Raw genomic sequence first — 20129 nt, forward strand, 5'->3', positions numbered from 1 at the left:
GTCCCCTGGGCGGACAGAACGCCCAGAACACCACCCCAGCCCGACAGGCTGGCATCCGTGGTGATTATCGTCCACGAGATCGGACGAAACGACTTGCCCCCGGACACCAACGGGGACTGGAGCCACCACAGAAGGTTTTCCCTGGTGCGATGACTCAACGAGATCTGAAGATCCAGAGATTGAGGTCGCCCGTCCCACTTGGACAAGATCTCCGCCTGGAGACCCCGCGTGTGAAACTGCGCGAAAGGAATCGCCTCGAAAGCCGAGACCATCAATCCCAGACATCTCATACACGTCCGCATAGACGAGTTCGGAACGTCCCTGAGGGACCTGACTTCCTCCTGAAGAGTCCTGAGTTTGTCTTCCGGCAGGAAGACCTTCGCCTGCACCGAGTCCAGTATCATTCCCAGATAGGGAAGACGAACCGACGGACTCAGTGTCGACTTTGGAACATTTATCGTCCAACCGAACTCCTGCAGAGTTTGCATCGTGACAGACAGGTCCTTCTCCAGACCCTGACTGGTCGCAGACCGAATCAGAATGTCGTCCAGATACCCCAGGACAGAAATGCCCTGGGCTCTCAATAATGCCAGAACCGGTGCAAGCACTTTGGTGAAGACCCGCGGAGCCGAGGCGAGCCCAAAGGGCAACGCCACGAACTGGTAGTGATCCTCCGCAATGGCAAATCGAAGGTATCTCTGATGACCCTCGAATATGGGGATGTGAAGATACGCATCCTTCAAATCGATGGAGGCCATGAATTCCCCCGGAACCAGGGCAGCCACCACCGAGCGCAGGGATTCCATGCGGAACTTGCGAACCCGCACAGAGCGGTTCAGAGCTTTCAAGTCCAGAATTGGACGAACCTTGCCCTCCTTTCTGGGCACGGTGAACAGATTGGAATAAAACCCCCGAAATCTGTCCCGATGAGGCACCGGAACCACCACTCCCTGAGCCCTCAGGTCCCGCACCGCCAGGTGCAGATCCCGCAGGCGCTCTGGAGACAGTTGTAGATTTGAGGGAAAAAATCTGCTCTCTGGCCGAGAGAGAAACTCGATCTTGTAACCAGATCGAACGATTTCCAGAACCCATCTGTCCCGCACACGGGCCAACCAGGGCTGAAGAAAACCGAGCAAGCGTCCCCCCACCCCAAAACTGGGTGAGGGCGCCCCTTCAGGCCGAACTGTTATGGGCCGCAGGTCCGGATTGGCCGGACTTCTGTTTCCCAGACCAGGGTTTCTTCTGAGAGCCCTGGCCCTTGAACGGTTTGCCCTTGTAGTGCGGCCGAAAGGCACGAAAGGACCCCTGAGGGGGCCGAAAATGAGCATGCTTCTTCCCAGAAGCCCCCTTAGCCTTGGGGAAATGGGGCAAGAGAGTGCTCTTACCCCCGGTAATCCCCTTAATCAACACATCCAGGGACTCCCCAAAAAGGCGAGACCCATCATAAGGCAGATTGGCTAAGGTTTTACGCGAAGATTGGTCCACCGACCAACATTTCAACCAAACCAGGCGGCGAGACAACACCGCCACACTGTGCACACGCGCGGCCAACGGAATCAGGTCCAGGTCCGCATCACACAGATACATGACACCCTGGTGGATCTGATCCACCATATCCAGGGTCGCCGCCGAGGCCGAATCGGCCACTAGGACGCGCCTAAGCATCTGCGTCCAACTTGCGATCGCCTGGGCCGCCATGAGAGAAGCAAACAGAGCCTTAAGCATAGAACCCGTAACAGAATAAGTATGACGGGCAAGAGACTCCAGTCTCCTATCCGTGGCATCACGGAAAACAGGGGATCCCTCTGCAGGGATCGCAGTGGCTTTGTTCAAAACCGCAATAGCATGATCCACTGGCGGAGGCACACACCACCGTTCATCAGTGGCAGGCGAGAAAGGATAACGCAGCTTAAATTTACTTGGTACCGCAAAAGGCTTGCGCAAATCGCGCCATTGGTCCTTAGCAGCGCGCTGAAAATCAGCATTGCAGGGAAAAACCTGCGGCGTCCTGCGTTTTCTCTGCGTCCCATAAGCCGCCAAGGCAGCTGGGGGACACACCTCGTCCTGCAAACGTAGCGTCTGCTTAATGGAAGCAATCAACTCATCCATGATTGCAAGCTCTTCAGGCGAGCCAGGGGGAGAATTATCAACCCCCTCAACTTCAGCCTCTACCTCAGACCCCACTAGATCAAGAGAGGAGCGGGACCCCGATAGGGGGGTCCCCGCCAGAACAGCCCCATCACCTTCACCCTCAGAATCAGAGGACAGAGCAACTCTGGGCCGTTTAGTAGATTGAGCAGCCACCAGCATTTGCACCTGTGCAGCAAGGCCAGCCACAATAGTGGCCAAATCCCCCCCTGGGGGGGAAACAGCGGTCCCCTGGCTTTCCACCAATACTGTGGGAAACTTGCCCTCCTGAGAATCCATTGCCCCTGTATGCCAGACAACCAAGGGTTAACTGCCCCCTTACAGCAAGCGCGGCAAGCGCAGCCCACCGCACCACACTCAGGCACAATGAGACCCCCACAGGGAATATACAGACTGAATACAGGCAATGGAACACAGGAATAGAAGGATAAAACCTGAGGAGACTCCGCTGCTGCTGCTGCCTCGATCGGTGCTTCCAGGAGAGAGGAAGTGATGCTGCCAGGGCGCTCTATGTAAGCCTATGGAGGCTACAAGAAAATGGCCGCCGTGCATGTAAACCATGCGGCCGGAGCGGGCGCCGGTAAAATGGCGCCGTTTGGCGCCGAAATCGCCGCTCCACAGTGCATAAAATCACACACAATATTATCCCATAATATGGATACATGTTAGATCGCCGCAGCGATCGCTGTATATGCCCCAACATGCCATTAAAAACATGCCCCACAGCACACAGCTCCTCACACTGCCCAGCCTGACATACTCAGTGTCATACAGCTCCCCCCCCCCTTGCAGCCCACAGCATGCAGCCGAGATATAGGGAGACAAGCAGTGTGATTAAAGGCAGGTTACACAGTCCCAGACTGAGACCCCCCCCCAGACAGACAGGTCCCCACATAGATACACTTACCTCACATGGCGTGGGGAACCCGCACAGGCGAACAAGCCGCTGCACATGAGGCAGGGAGAGTCGCAATTCAAGACGCACACAATGGCGGTTCAGAAACCGCACAGCGTCCGGTGAGGTAGCCACCTCACCAATCATCCCTGCACCGAACATGGATGGGTCGTTCACCGTGCCAGGAGCGTTACCTGGCTGAACGCTCGATGGCAGACTGGGAAGCCACTGACCCACGACCTGCGACCAGGGGGATCAGCCCGAGACCCAGTCCGCATGATCCTCTTCGTCCGAAGAACTAACTAATGCTGACAAAAATAACAGCTAAGCAAAGGTAGAGAGAAAACTCAAACAAAATATCAAAAAGAAGAAAGAGTCTGGGACAAAAAGTCCCAGCACAGAGAGAGCCAGCCACTCCTGACAAGCTAGACATTAAAACTGAGATATGGTTGCAGGAAGTAGGAGGGTATTGACTGAGGGGACCACCCCTTGAGGGTGGGATATGTTAAAGCTTTATTGTTAACATATTCTGTTGCCTAGCTACTCCTTCGGAGCAAAGTCTAATACCCCATATGTGACGAATATGAAGAGGCGGCGACTGTCGGAGGACGTAAGAGAAAAGGTTTCTTGTCAGGTGAATTCCATTCCTGTTTGATTGTATCCAACAGGGAGCTATGCACAGGGAACACTCTAGCTTGTCTCTTATGGCTGGCGTACATAAGGTCATGCTTAGAGAGCTGCACCTTTTCCTCCTCAATTTCTAAAGTGACATATACTGCTTTGAGTAGATCATCCACATCCTCCAAGCTTAGTTTGCAATTGGAGTTACCATAAGAATTACTTTCTCTAGGTTCCTCCCCTGACCCGGATCCCTCCACAGAGGAGTGGGAAGACTGATTCTTCCTCCTCAAAGCCTTGTGTTGGCTTGGTCAGAGATGTAGGGATCTGAACTTGGGTGGGGATCTGGGTTGGTGCCTGCATCTTTTCTATGAGAGTTCTAAATGAACTGAAAGCATTTGTCAGTTCATCTCTCACTGAGGACAGCATCCTCTGGGTAGAGACCGTAGGGTCATCCCTGACCAGATTCTCTATGCATGCACGGCACACTGTTTTGTTCCAAGAGGAACCTAATTTTGCTCCGCATACTGCACATTTCTTTTTGGGGGGCTGTGCTTGGATTTTGTCCTGAGCCTTGGTCTAAAGATAGGAAACAAAAGAACACACATTTTTAATTTAGGGATTTCCACCTCGTGGACAGAAAAAGGAAATAGTGCTCTCTTTTACCCGACCCTTTACAGAAAAAAATAGAGGAAGGGAAGAAAAAACGGAGTTCCTAACAGGTATCTGCAAATAGGGTATACATATCCCCCTTGCTTACCTGAGAGGTGCAGATGCCAGAGCCGACTTCTGCCGCCTGTGCGGTTGCTGTGGGGTCCATCGCTCTGTATGGTGGTCCCAGCGTGTGCTGTTTCACCTAACATCGGTCGCCCATTTGTCTTCTCTGTTCGTGCCTCCGGAAACTGGAACAAGGGTTTCCTGGCGCCCGCGGATGTCGTCACTGCGCCGGAAGTAACACTGTCACTTCCTGTGAGGCCAGAGTGGACACGCCTGAGTTCCGCCCCCTCCGTTTTGGCGCCAACTTCAAATTTCTTTGAAGTCGGCGGGTCACGGGTACACAGCAACTGCTGCTCCAAGGACCCCGCCAGAAACTGAGCGGACTCCCCAGCGTTCCACCAGACAATACCCGCGGTCCTGCCGGGTGGCCAAGAGAACAGGAGACAGCGGTCAGCCCCTATTGCGGCACTTTAAGGGATACCACTATGGGCAGGAGGAGATGCATTCTTTCCAAGTCTTTCCGTGGACAGTCCAGGAGACCGGGAACTTCAGTTCCAGGAACATGTTACCCCATGTCCGGAGGCGAGGACTGAAGGGACCTCCTTTTATTTAAGTTTTGGAATGTGTTTCCTGTCCCTGGGGGAGGAGCCTCACGTTCCTGAGAAAATTAGTATATTGTGATAAAGATCATTATTTTCTGTAATGTACTGATAAAACATTAGACTTTCATATATTTTAGATTCATTACACACAACTGAAGTAGTGCAAGCCTTTTATTGTTTTATTATTGATGATTTTGGCATACAGCTCATGAAAACCCAAAATTACTATCTCAAAAAATTAGCATATTTCATCCGACCAATAAAAGAAAAGTGTTTTTAATACAAAAAAAGTCAACCTTCAAAAAATTATGTTCAGTTATGCACTCAATACTTGGTGGGGAATCATTTTGCAGAAATGACTGCTTCAATGCGGCGTGGCATGGAGGCAATCAGCCTGTGGCACTGCAGAGGTGTTATGGAGGCCCAGGATGCTTCGATAGTGGCCTTGAGCTCATCCAGAGTGTTGGGTCTTGTGTCTCTCAACTTTCTCTTCCCAACATCCCACAGATTCTCTATGGGGTTCAGGTCAGGAGAGTTGGCAGGCCAATTGAGCACAGTAATACCATGGTCAGTAAACCATTTACCAGTGGTTTTGGCACTGTGAGCAGGTGCCAGGTCGTGCTGAACAATGAAATCTTCATCTCCATAAAGCTTTTCAGCAGATGGAAGCATGAAGTGCTCCAAAATCTCCTGATAGATAGCTGCATTGACCCTGCCCTTGATAAAACACAGTGGACCAACACCAGCAGCTGACATGGCACCCCAGACCATCACTGACTTTGGGTTCTTGACACTGGACTTCAGGCATTTTGGCATTTCCCTCTCCCCAGTCTTCCTCAGGGTCCGGTCACCTCTTCTCGTTGTGCAGCGTTTTCTGCCACACTTTTCCCTTCCCACTGAGGTGCCTTGATACAGCACTCTGGGAACAGCCTATTCGTTCAGAAATTTCTTTCTGTGTCTTACCCTCTTGCTTGTGGGTGTCAATGATGGCCTTCTGGACAGCAGTCAGGTCGGTAGTCTTACCCATGATTGCGGTTTTGAGTAATGAACCAGGCTGGGACTTTTTAAAAGCCTCAGGAATCTTTTGCAGGTGTTTAGAGTTAATTAGTTGATTCAGATGATTAGGTTAATAGCTCGTTTAGAGAACCTTTTCATGATATGCTAATTTTTTGAGATAGGAATTTTGGTTTTTCATGAGCTGTATGCCAAAATCATCAATATTAAAACAATAAAAGGCTTGCACTACTTCAGTGTTGTGTAATGAATCTAAAATATATGAAAGTCTAATGTTTATCAGTACATTACAGAAAATAATGAACTTTATCACAATATGCTCATTTTTTGAGAGGGACCTGTATATATATATATATATATATATATATATATATATATATATATATATATATATATATATATATATGTATGCACTTTTGTTATCATACAATATGTCAATATGTTTATTTACGTTATAAATTTTAAAGTACGAGATTTATATTATGTCATTTTAAACATTTTTTTTTACTATTCCACTATTGTATTATTATACTATTGATATAATAGCACCCCTCCATACTCCTTTATTCCCTATGGGTGTCTTTTCTGATCATTTGAAATAGATAAATACCTTACGGTTTCGTCATAGAAAAGAGAGCTGGTTATATTGGGTGGACACGCTTTAATTGGACTGACAGTCTTTAAATCCCATTCTTCCTTTTCTTCTTTACGTAATTCTTCTAAAGGGCGTTGATACTTCTCCTTATCTGTCATAGGATCTAGGTACGCAGGGCTATATCTACTCCACCGCACAGGGATCAGCCTGTAGGAAGACAGAAGATATTTTTTCAGCAATCATTCTTTCCAGATACCTTATCTGTCTTTAATCTTAAAGCTGTATTAAACCCAGAAGCAAGCATCATATTGCAGCTTCCCAGATTTTAGATGTGATGGCTGCATTAGTTTCCTTGTTTAAGCTTTCTTTCTTTTTTTTTTCATCTGGTGATCTGGCCAATAAGTCAGAGACAAATCATTTGACACTGACGAGGTGTACAATGATCAGCTTTTATGTATTTATGCAAAATCCTTATCCGAAAAGGGGCAAAACTGTTGATGTAACTGCTTATAAAGTGTAAGCTGGAATTTGGCTTCAATTTGTTAGTGTATCTAAATCTGCTAGTACATCTAACACCCCCCCCAACTGACAATGATGCTGTCAGCTATGCCTCCAATGCTCATTCCTCCAAGATGGAAGCATTCTAACACAGGTGGTGTGTTACTGGCCAGATTACCAGGTGAAAAAAAAGCCTAAAAGAAAACAAATGCAGCCACCACATCTGATAACTTGCAATATATTACATTTCTAATATATAGATTAGGGTTGAAAAGACTAATCGACAACTAATCAATTATGAAAATAGTTGTCAACCCATTTTCATAATCGATCAGTTGGTCAGCCAATTAGTTGGCCTGCACACAGAACGCATTATTTTTTTACATATCAGAAGGCACAGTGAAACACACAAAGCTCAGTACACCATCTATAGAGGTCAGTAAGTGCCTTAGAACTTGTGAATGTGAGAGGAGCAATGCATCATGGGACATGTAGTCCTGGGCAGGAAGTAAGTGGTTCTAAAAGGCAGAAGTTTTTTTTACTTTGCTATAGGGACACTCTATACCAACGTTTCTCAATTGGCATTTTGCCATATCAAGGATGGCCGCCGCTACCTGCTGTTTCTGGAAGATCGGAAACAGCAGAGCAAGGCCAGTACAAGGAGAGGGTGGAACCTTCACTTTTCTGTCAGCGGAGATACCTGTAGTCACGTAGTGATGTCATTGAGGCTGGCTGCGGGATTTGAAAGGACCAAGAGGAGAGGAGCAGAGAGTTCACCTGCTGAAGCTGTGACACGGAGGAGCTGCCGTGCCAAGGAAGACCCAAGCCCTGTTAATCCCACAAGTAAGCAGATTGCCATCATTAACACTTTGAATTGGGGGGCAGGCTAAGGCTGAGGGGAGGTTAATTACCAATGGTATTTGTATTATGCAGCATGAAAGGGTTAATGTATTGCCACTGGTCACTGATGCATTAGTGCAACCAGTGTTAACTTGGACACTGGTGCCACTAATGCAGCAAAAAAGGTTTAATTAACACTGATACTGGTACCACTGATGCAGCTCAAAGGGGTTATTTAACTGCCACTGGTCGGTCACTAATGCATCAGTGGCAATACATTAACCCCCACATGCTGCATAATACAAATACCATTGGCAATTAACCACTTGCCGATCCGTCACAGTACTTATACTGTGACGGGGTGGCAGCTACAGGTGTACGTCACTGCCTGTTTCTGGTGTATGCCCCTGTTCTATGAGAATAGCGCTACCCATCAGATTCCGCAACCGTACAAAGTACAATTCAAGATTTGCGTGGGTGTAATAAGAAGTCCGCCGCTACTTCGCGTTCTGTCACATTAGGAAACCTATTGGAACACATAGCGGCCATGTTGGAATGCATGGCGCATGCACAGCAAGTTGTTCTTAGCCAAACGTCACTTCCGGTTCCAGAATCTGATAGGTAGCCCTATTGGTCCATGGTGTAGGAAATGAACCTGCACCTCCTCACATACCCTCTAGGTGTTAGTAATGAAACCGCATCCATGACAATACACAGTTGTAGGTGAAACAGGTGTGTATTGTCATGGATGCTGTTTCATTACTAACACCTAGAGGGTATGTGAGGAGGTGCAGGTTCATTTCCTACACAACGAACCATGGTTCATGCGAGCTACAAGGAGTAATGGGAAGTCTTTAATCAGTTGGTGCCGGATCTTATATTGGAATGCTATTTTACAAGCAGGCGGATGGCAGCTCTGTCTCTGCTCTGTGTGCAGAGTTGTCAGGCCCCCACTGTTATCTATGGGGGAATTGGATGGGAACGGACTGTCTGTCTGTTCTCATCCCATCCGATCTGCTGGACGGATGGAAAAACTGAATTTTTGTAAAATCTTACCTGTAAAATTCCTTTCTCTGAGTCCTCCGACAGTCGCCGCCACGTCATATTCATCACTAATGGGTTATTGACCTTTGCTCCGCAGGAGTAGCTAGGCAACAACATTTATTAATATCAAAGCTTTTAGCATATCCCACCCCTAGGGGGTGGTCCCCTCAGTCAATACCTCCCTGCTTCCTGCATTCCCAACTCAGTTTCAGTAGCATAGCAGTAGAGTACATAAACAAACCCCAAAAGAGGGGCGGGGACTGTCGGAGGACTCAGAGAAAGGAATTTTACAGGTAAGATTTTACAAAAATTCCGTTTTCTCTTACGTCCTCCGACAGTCGCCGCCACGTCATATTCATCACTAATGGGGACGTCCCATAGCAGTGTAGACATGAGGGGTGGGAAAAAACGCAGCCGCGCCTAAAGCAACGCAGTACCCACATCAGAGAAAGGAACCTTACCAAAGTAAGAAAACCAACTGGGCAACAGGAAAAAAATGTGCTCAACAGGAGCAACAACCCAGGAAAACAAGTAACCCAGGGATAAAGACATCCCAACAGCCAAGGACCCAAAACAAGGGACCCTAAGGCACTGCCGCACTAAGAACTTTGCGGCCAAAGGAAGCATCTGCCGATGCCTGAACATCCACCTTGTAAAATTTAGAGAATGTGTGAAAGGACGACCAAGTCGCCGCCTTACACACCTGGGCCACAGAAGCCTGATGATGATAGGCCCAAGACGTACTCAAAGACCTGGTAGAGTGCGCCTTCACAGGGAAAGGAGGAACCTTCCCCTTCAAAGCATAGGCTTGCACAATGGTCTGTCTGATCCATTTGGCGATGGTTGCAGCCGACGCCGCCATGCCCTTCCGAGGACCCTCTGGAAGGACAAATAGAGAATCCGACTTGCGAAAGGATTTCGACGATGACAGGTAAACCCTGATCGCCCGAACAACATCCAAGGAATGCAAAGCCACCTCCTTCGGATGCTTAGGCTTCGCGCAAAGCGAAGGCAAAACAATGTCCTCATTGAGGTGAAATTCCGAGATCCTCTTCGGAAGAAAAGAAGGATTAGGTCGTAAGACCACCTTATCCAAGTGAATCACCAAGTAGGGAGAGCTGCAGGACAAGGCCGCCAGCTCAGACACCCTGCGAGCCGAAGTGATCGCTACCAAAAAGGCAACCTTCTTGGACAACAGAGACAACGAGATCTCCCTGATCTTTTCAAAGGGAGCATGCTGTAACATGGACAGAACAAAGTCCCATGGAGGTAAAGGATCCCTCCGAGGAGGGGCCAAGTGTCGCACCCCTTGAACAAAGGTGCTAACCAAAGAATTAGACGCCACAGGGCGTTGAAAGAGAACGGCCAGCGCAGAAATCTGACCCTTAATCGTGGCCAACGCCAAACGCTGGTCCACGCCCGTTTGAAGGAAAGCCAACATTCTCGATACCGAGTATGAGCGAGGGGAACACCCCCTGGACTCACACCAGGCAAAATACGCCTTCCAAGTACGGTAGTAAATCTTCCCCGAAGAGGCCTTCCTGGCCTTGATCAAAGTGGGAATGACCTCAGGGGAAAGACCCCTATCCTTCAGGACCTGGCTTTCAACAGCCAGGCCGTTAAAGCCAGCGACTGTAAAGCAGGATGGAATATCGGTCCTTGAGACAGGAGGTCTTCTCGAAGAGGTAGATGCCACGGAGCGTCGACCGCCAGATTCACGAGGTCTGCGTACCAAGACCGGCGAGGTCAGTCCGGCGCCACCAGAATCACCGTGTGCGGTTCCGAGGCCAACCTGCGAAGGAGCCTGGACAGCAGCTGAATTGGTGGAAAGGCATACATCAGACGATACTGATGCCAGGGCGCCACTAACGCGTCTGAGGCGTCTGCCCGAGGATCGCGCGTCCTTGCTACGAACCTTTTCACCTTGTGGTTTAGACGAGACGCGAACAGGTCCACATCTGGGGATCCCCACTTCGCGCACAGCATCTGAAAGACATCCGGGTGAAGGGACCATTCTCCCTGGTCAAGGGTCTGGCGGCTCAGATAATCCGCCTGCCAGTTCTCCACCCCTGGAATGTGAACTGCCGTTATCGCCGGGACGTGCGTCTCGGCCCAAGACAGAATGTCGGCTACTTCCCGAGCCGCTCGGGCACTCCTGGTGCCCCCTTGGTGGTTGATGTAGGCCACCGCTGTGGAATTGTCCATCTGCACCCGAACCGGACGGCCTTGAAGCCTGTCCGTCCAACGCAGAAGGCAGAGATTTATTGCTCGCAATTCCAGAATGTTGATCGGAAGGGAGGATTCCTCCTCCGACCAAGTTCCCTGGGCGGACAGAACGCCCAGAACACCACGCCAGCCCGACAGGCTGGCATCCGTGGTGATCACCGTCCACGAGAAAGGGCGAAAAGACTTGCCCCCCGACACCGCCGAGGACCAGAGCCACCACAGAAGATCCCTTCTGGTAAGATGACTCAATGAGATCTGTAGATCCAGAGATTGCGGTCGCCCGTCCCACTCGGCCAGAATCTCCGCCTGGAGACCCCGCGTGTGAAACTGGGCAAAAGGGATCGCCTCGAAGGCCGAGACCACCAAACCCAGACACCTCATACACGTCCGGAGGGACGAGCACTGATTGTCCCTGAGGGACTGGACTGCGTCCTGAAGCGTCCGGAGCTTGTCTTCCGGCAGGAAGACCTTCGCTTGAGCAGAGTCCAGGATCATTCCCAGGTAGGGAAGACGAACCGACGGACACAGAGTTGACTTTGGAAAATGTATCGTCCACCCGAACTCCTGCAGAGTCTGCATCGTGATGGACAGGTCGGTCACCAGGCCCTGACTGGTCGCAGACCGAATCAGGATATCGTCCAGATACCCCAGGACAGAAATGCCCTGGGCTCTCAATAAAGCCAGAACCGGCGCAAGCACCTTGGTGAAAACCCGCAGAGCCGAAGCGAGACCAAAGGGTAACGCCACGAATTGGTAACGATCCTCCGCAATGGCGAATCGAAGGTACCTCTGGTGACCCTCAAAAATGGGGATGTGAAGGTACGCATCCTTCAGATCGATGGAGGCCATGAATTCCCCCGGAACCAGGGCAGCCACCACCGAGCGCAGGGATTCCATGCGGAACTTGCGAACCCGCACAAAGCGGTTCAGAGGTTTCAAGTCCAGAATCGGACGTACCTTGCCCTCCTTTCTGGGCACAGTGAACAGATTGGAATAGAACCCCCGAAATCTGTCCCGATGAGGCACCGGAACCACCACTCCCTGGGCCCGCAGGTCCCGCACCGCCAGGTGCAGATCCTGCAAGCGCTCCGGAGTCAGCTGAAGGTTTGAGGGGAAAAATCTGCCCGCCGGCCGAGAGAGAAACTCGATCTTGTATCCAGATCGAACGATTTCCTGATCCCACCTGTCCCGAATGTGGTCCAGCCAGGGTTGAAGAAAACCGAACAAACGTCCCCCCACCCCAGAACCGGGTGAGGGCGTCCCTTCAGGCCGCATTGTTATGGGCAGCAGACCCGGACTGGCCGGATTTCTGCTTACCTGTCCACGGCTTCTTCTGGGAGCCTTGGCCCTTGAAGGGCTTGCCCTTATAGTGCGACCGAAAGGCCCGAAAGGACCCCTGAGAGGGCCTAAACGAGGTATGCTTCTTACCACGAACAAACTTGTTCTTGTGAGTTTGGGGCAAGAGAGTGCTCTTACCCCCAGAAATTCCCTTTATCAGAGTATCCAAAGAGTCGCCAAAAAGGCGGGATCCCGCGTAGGGCAAATTAGCTAAAGTCTTGCGAGAAGATTGGTCAACAGACCAACATTTCAGCCATATCAGGCGACGGTTCAATACCGCCACACTTGAAAGACGCGCAGCCAAAGGGACCAAATCTAAGTCCGCATCGCACAAATACATGACACCCTGATGAATTTAAACCACCATAGCCAAAGTTGTCGGCGGAGCAGAGTCAGCCACCAGGGTGCGCCTGAGCACCTGCGTCCAATCCGCAATAGCCTGGGCTGCCATAATCGAAGCAAAAATAGGCTTCAGCATTGAACCAGCAACCGTATAAGCATGACGGGCCAGGGACTCCAATCTCCTGTCCTTCGGGTCCCGGAACAACGGGGTATCCTCAGCAGGGATCGCAGTGGATTTATTCAAAATCGCCACTGCATGATCCACCTGAGGCGGCACACACCAACGCTCATCAGTGGTGGGTGTAAATGGATAACGCAGTTTGAACCTACTCGGCACAGCAAAAGGCTTCTTTAAATTGCGCCATTGCTCATCAACCACGTGCTGAAATTCCGTAGAGCAAGGAAAAACCTGCGACGTTTTGCGTTTCCTTTGCGTCCCATAAGAGGACATCAAAACAGGAGGACATGGTTCATCCTGCAAATGCAGCGTTTGCTTGATAGAAGCAATCAACTCGTCCATGAGTGCAAGCTCTTCAGACGAGCCAGGGGGAGAATTATCAACCCCTTCCACCTTAGCCTCCCCCTCAGACCCCACAAGGTCTAGAGATGAGTGAGACCCTGAGAAGGGCACTCCAGCCATAGCAGCCCCATCGCCCTCTGAATCAGAGGAAATAGACACTCTGGGCCGTTTTGTGGATCGATCAGCCACCAGCATCTGCACCTGAGCAGCCAAGTTTGCCACAATAGTAGCCAGATCAGCCCCCTCGGGGGAAGCAGCAGCCCCTTGGCCCCCCACCAAGGTGGGAGGAAACTTGCAATCCTGAGAATCCATGCCCCAGTAATATTAGGAAAAAAGGAGTACTGCCCCTTTAAGATCGCGGCGAGCGTAGCCCACCGCACCCACTGAATACACCGACCCCCACAGGGATAAGAACACTGGGCAAGGAATACAGGAAAATGGAAAGGTAAAAACCTGGAGAGATCACACAGGCTGCTGCCACCGATCGCTGTCCCAGAGCAAAAGGAAGTGATGCAATGACTGACCGCCCCTGTAAAGCCTATCTAAGGCTACAGAAACATGGCCGCTCGGCTGAGGATTCCTTAGGCAAATAGAAAATGGCGCCGACATGTGGCCTGATCAATCGCCGCCAAAATGACGGTGTTTGGCGCCAAAACGCCGCACCTTACCACACAGGACCGGCCACCATAATTCTGCCGCAAAAAAATGGCGGGTCGCCGCAGCGATCGCCGCACAGCATGCCTAAACCCAGACTGCTTCATGCATGCACCCAGCAGAGCGGGAGAGCCCCCCCTCGCAGCCCACACACAGGCAGTAATTCCACACAGGAACTGACAGGGAGCTCAGCAGCCACACAGACATGCAGGGTCACACAGTCCCAGACTGACACCCAATAGACAGGTCCCCACATAGAGTTACACTTACCAGTCCGGATGGCGTGGGGAGCCTGCTCCAGCGACCAAACCGCTGCACTGAGGACAGGGAGTGTCGCAGCCATGACGCAGTGGAACTGCGGTGCGAAACCGCAATGGCGTCCAGTGAGGTAGCCACCTCACAGATAGCATCCCTGCAGCGAACAGGGATGGGTCGTTCAATGTGCCAGGGAAACCTGCGCTGAACGCTCGATGGCAGGCTGGGATGCCCCTGGCCCTGAGCCCTGGGATCCAGGGTGGCCAGTCCGAGACCCAGCTCCGCACGATCATCGTCATCAGAAGAAGCTAACTAATGCTGAAAATTAACAGCTAAGTAAAAGAAAGAGAAAAAGACTCAAAATAAAATCAAAAAGAGAACAGAGGCTGAGACAGAGTCCCAGCACAGGAACAGCCAGCCTACTCCTAAGCTAGGCATTAGAAAATGAGTTGGGAATGCAGGGAGGTATTGACTGAGGGGACCACCCCCTAGGGGTGGGATATGCTAAAAGCTTTGATATTAATAAATTTTGTTGCCTAGCTACTCCTGCGGAGCAAAGGTCAATAACCCATTAGTGATGAATATGACGTGGCGGCGAGTGTCGGAGGACGTAAGAGAAATAGGGTTTCCATCCGTCCAGATTTGACGTCAGTGGACATGTCTCCGCTGACATCCGATGCCCCATAGAGATGCATGGGACATCTGTTCAGATCCGCCTGAAAAACAGACAGGCGGATTTGAATGGTCCACCTGTGTGAAAGGGGCCTTAGGCTCGGTTTACACTGGGGCGGCTTCAAAGCTGCCCCGTGCAGTGCGACCTCAGCGTGGCTTACAAATGACTTCTCTAATAGAAGTCAATGCAAGTCGCCCCCAAAGTAGTGCAGGAACCTTTTTCTAAGTCGGAGTGACTTGAGTTGCTCTGATTAGAGCGGTTCCATTTCACTGAATGGAGCGCGACTTGTCAGGCGGCTAAGTTGCCTGACAAGTTGCCCCAGTGTGAACCAGGACTAAAAGTAAAGGAATTTCTGGACTCCTGACAGACCCTTGTATCTTTCATCCAGTGCTGCACTGACGTTTCTGGATTCTGAGTCATGGGGAAAGCAAAAGAATCGTCAAAGGATCTGCAGGAAAAAGGTAGTTGAACTGTATATAAGGAAAGGGATATAAAAAGATATCCAAAGAATTGAGAATGCCAATCAGCAGTGTTCAAACTCTAATCAAGAAGTGGAAAATGAGGAGTTCTGTTGAAGCCAAACCACTAAACAACTAAAATTTCAGCCACAACTGCCAAAAAAATTGTTCGGGATGCAAAGAAAACCCCACAAATACTTCAGGTGAAACACAGGACTCTCTGAAAACATGTGGTGTGGCTGTTTCATGATGCACAATAAGGAGGCACTTGAAGAAAGATAGGCTGCATGGTTGAGTCACCAGAAGAAATCCATCACAGACAAGCCTCAAACCTTCTGGGCACAAAGTCATTTGGAGTGATGAGACCAAAATTCAGCTTTTTGGCCACAACCATAAACTCTACATTTGGAGAGGAGACAACAAGGCCTATGATGAAAGGTGCACCATTCCTACTGTGAAACACGGAGGTGGATCGCTGATGTTTTGGGGATGGGTGAGCTACAAAGGCACCGAATATTTGGTCAGAATTGATGGAAGATGAATGCAGTATGTTATCAATAAATACTGGAGGAAAATTAGCATTCATCAGCCCGGAAGCTGCACATGGGACGTACCTGGACATTCCAACCTGACAATGATCACAAGTTTTTGTGTTATCATTCATATTCTCGGAAAAATGGCCAAAATGGAAGAAATCATAAACTCTGCCAGGGTATGTAAACTTATGAGCACTACTGTGTGTGTATATATGTATAGATATAGATTTGGGGGTTCCAAGTCATTTTCTAGCAAAAAATACTGTTTTTAACTTGTAAACACCATGTGTCAGAAATTGGCCTGGTCCTTAAATCGGAGTTCCACCCAAACGTGGAACTTCCGCTCTTTTGCTTCCTCCCCCCCCCCCCTCCCTCCGGTGCCACATTCGGCACCTTTCTGTTCTTGACAGGTACCCTTCCCCACTTCTGGGATATGGCGCCACCCCTTGGACGTTCGGCCCCCTCCTCCTTCCCCCGCTGCCGAGTCAATTGGAATGCGCAGCGCGCTTTGCACATGCGCAGAAGGGACCCACCCGTGAAGCCGCAAGGCTTCACTACCAGGTTCCCTTACCGGCAATGGCAGCACCTGACAGCTGATGGAAACGTCGGCTGCGGTGCCGACATCGCTGGACTCCAGGACAGGTAAGTGTCCTAATATTAAAAGTCAGCAGCTACTACAGTATGTGTAGTTTTAATTTTTGGAGGGGAAGGCGGAACTCTGCTTTAAGTGGTAATATCAGATTCCCTGTGTTGTACTGGAACTGCATTAGGTGATTGTTTTTTTGTTGGGTTTTTTTAGTATGCCGACATCTAGTGGCAATTTTAGGGAAATACAGCCAGTTTATTGGGTTATTCCAACATCTTCCTCTGTCCTCCCCTCCTGTTTAGGTCTAGTTAGTTTGGTCCTAGGCTAGACCCTCCCCACTTCCTCCATGTTCCAATGATCAGTGTTAGTTATTGGCAGAGACAGGGCTCTGTCTTCTTACACTGCCAAAGACTGGAAAACTTTCTACTGCAATTCACTGAAGTCAAATTATGTTGGATTCATTTGTCGACTTCTGTGTCTTAGTAAAGAGTTAATTTGATATGAAAGAAGTTGTTTTTCTTTTAGTTAACCACTTAAGCCCCGTAAGATTTTACCCCCTTCCTGACCAGGGCCTATTTTGCGATTCGGCACTGCGTGACTTTAACGGACAATTGCGCGGTCGTGCGACGCTGTACCTAAACAAATTTGATGTCCTTTTTTTCCCACAAACAGAGCTTTCTTTTGGTGGTATTTGATCACCTGTGCGATTTTTTGATCATGCGCTATAAACAAAAAAAGAGCGTCAATTTTGCAAAAATAACAATATTTTTCACATTTTTTTTATATGAAATTCCCCAAAAAAAAAAAATGTAAAAATCAAAATTTTTTAACATTTTCGGCCAATTTGTTTTATGCTGCATATGTTTGGAAAAAAGTGTATTTTGATTGGTTTGCGCAAAAGTTATTGCGTTTACTAACAAAGGGAAAGATTTTTGTCATTTTTGGTGTTTTTTTTTTTTTTTTAACGAGTAATGGCGGCGATCTGCGATTTTTTTTGCGGGACTGCGACATTGCGGCGGACAGATCGGACCCTTGACTGACATTTTTGACACTTTTGGGGGTACCAGTGACATTTCTACAGTAATCAGTGCTATACATATGCACTGTTACTGTGAAAATGACACTGGCAGGGAATGGGGTTAACTGTATTGGAGAGGGAGGGGCTAAGTGTGTCCTAGGGGCGTGATTCTAACTGTGATGGGACAAGTCTATTGGTGTAAAAACAGAGATCAACGGTCCTACATAGTAGAACTGTCTGATCTCCATTTTTACACAAGGGAGAATGACAGGCGGCTTGTTTACATAAGCCGCCCGCTTTTCTCCCGCTCTACCGACGATCGCCAAGTGACCGGTGGACATCGGGTCTGCTGGTCACACACACGGACTGCTTAGTGAACACACGCTCACCCGTTATTGGCTCACAAGCCGGTGACAGGCTAGTGACGTACCGGTACGTCACTTTGCCTGGCCGGGGCTGAGTGCCGCAGTACATGTACTTGCGGCGGTCAGCAAGTGGTTAAAGATAACATACATGTTATACTTACCTCCTCTGTGAAGTTGGCTTTGCACAGAGCAGCCCCGATCCTCCTCTTGGGCTCTCCTGGCTCCTCCCTCCTGTTCAGTGTCCCCACATCAAGCAGCTTTCTATGGGGGCACCCAAGCAGAGTCACAGCTCTGTGTGTCCATTCAGACAGGAAGCCCTGCCCCTTTCATTGGTTGACTGACTTTGTATGACATCCACGGGCACCAATGGTGCCACGCTGCCATCTCAGCCAATGAGGAGGGGAGTCTCAGGCAGCCAAGACACTGCTGTAACATGGTTGGATTTAGAGGGGGCTCAGGTAAGTATTAGGGAGGCTGCTGCACACAGAATGCTTTTATCTTATATTTCTGCCCTAATAACTCCTTTTAGCCCCCTGTGGATGGAGCCAAGTCAGCAGGTGAGCACACACTGGGTCACTGCATGAAGAGCATTAGAGGGTGAATCTCCCGGATGGGGACACGGCCTGACAGGTGTTCTCCTCCAATACTACAGAGAAGACTTCTCCTCAGGCAGTCAGTAATACACACAGTGACCCCCCCCGGACATACTGTCCGCCTCTTCTCCCCGGACATATTATTACCACACACCCGGGCAGTCCGGCCCTCAGTCTCTGTACGAACAGCCTTCCCCTGGACGCCGCCATCACTCTCCTCTCACTCTGACCTCCTCACCTCTCGCGAGATCCTCGGAGACCTCTTCCTGATTGGCACTGCTCGTGGGCGGGGCCTCCGCTGGCAACATGGCGGAGAGTGACGGGGAGAGCCTGGAGTCCTGGCTGAGTGAGTGGCAGTGACACCCGGCGGGTCACATGACATCACTGACACCCACCCTTCACCCCCCCATTACCTTCCATGACACCCGGCACTGTGTACTGTCTGTGTTCATTCATTACTTCCACCGGACAGGACCGGGGGGAGGGGAGGACTTCACTCTGACCGACACCCGGGGGGAGGGGAGGGTCACTTCACTGTGTCCGCTATATTCACCTCACATACATTACCCACACTGCACCTCTATTCATATCACCTGAGTGTCATATCCACCAAAGCGTAATATTCAACCAACATTCACCAAAGTGATATTCACCCCCACATTCACCAAAGTATGATATGAACCATAGTGTGACATTCACCAAAGTGTGACATTCACCTCAGAGTGATATCCACCCCACATTCGCCAAAGTGTGATATTCACCCCCACATTCACCATAGTGTGATATTCACCCCACATTCACCATAGTGTGATATCCACCGCCACATTCACCAAATTATGATATCCACCAAAGCGTGATATTCACCCCCACATTCACAAAAGTGTGATATTCACCCCCACATCCAAATTGTGATTCACCGCCACATTCACCAAACTGTGATATTCACTAAAGTGTGATAATCACCCCTACATTCACCAAAGTGTGATATTCACCCCCACGTTAACCAAAGTGTGATATTCACTAAAGTGTGATATTCACCACTACATTCACCATAGTGTGATATTCACCCCACATTCACCATAGTGTGATATTCACCCCACATTCACCATAGTGTGATATTCACCCCACATTCACCCTAGTGGGATATTCACCCTACATTCACCATAATGTGACATTCACCCCACATTCACCAAAGTGTGATATTCACCCCACATTCACCATAGTGTGATATTCACTCCACATTCACCATAGTGTGATAGTCACCCTACATTCACCATAGTGGGACATTCACCCGACATTCACCAAAGTGTGATATTCACCCCACATTCACCATAGTGTGATATTCACCCCACATTCACCACAGTGTGATATTCACCCCACATTCACCATAGTGTGATATCCACCGCCACATTCGCCAAAGTGTGATATCCACCCCACATTCACCAAATTATGATATCCACCAAAGCGTGATATTCACCCCCACATTCGCCAAAGTGTGATATTCACCCCCACATTCACCAAAGTGTGATTCAACGCCACATTCACCAAACTGTAATATTCACTAAAGTGTGATAATCACCCCTACATTCACCAA

The 20129-nt window shown here is 49.6% G+C and overlaps 2 protein-coding genes across 3 annotated transcripts in view; one reads left to right on the forward strand and one right to left on the reverse strand.

Moving 5' to 3' along the window:
• The window catches only part of MRPS7 (mitochondrial ribosomal protein S7), a 41138-nt gene extending 22349 nt beyond the window's left edge, over positions 1-18789 (reverse strand). Inside the window, exons 1-2 of the mRNA XM_082271909.1 lie at positions 18690-18789; positions 6605-6796 (exon numbers count right to left, since the gene is read on the reverse strand). Of these exons, the coding sequence (XP_082128035.1) occupies positions 6605-6796; positions 18690-18745 (248 nt within the window). The 5' untranslated portion in view covers positions 18746-18789. The remainder of the gene's footprint in view (positions 1-6604; positions 6797-18689) is intronic.
• Positions 18790-18811: 22 nt separating this feature from the next.
• GGA3 (golgi associated, gamma adaptin ear containing, ARF binding protein 3) overlaps positions 18812-20129 on the forward strand; it is a 95934-nt gene continuing 94616 nt past the window's right edge. For both annotated transcript variants that reach the window (XM_082271915.1, XM_082271916.1), the window contains exon 1: positions 18812-18881. In XM_082271915.1, the coding sequence (XP_082128041.1) occupies positions 18842-18881 (40 nt within the window). In that variant the 5' untranslated portion in view covers positions 18812-18841. The remainder of the gene's footprint in view (positions 18882-20129) is intronic.

The sequence above is a fragment of the Pelophylax lessonae genome, assembly GCF_965119305.1.
Source record: "Pelophylax lessonae genome assembly, chromosome: 11".
Classification (NCBI taxonomy): Eukaryota; Metazoa; Chordata; class Amphibia; order Anura; family Ranidae; genus Pelophylax; species Pelophylax lessonae.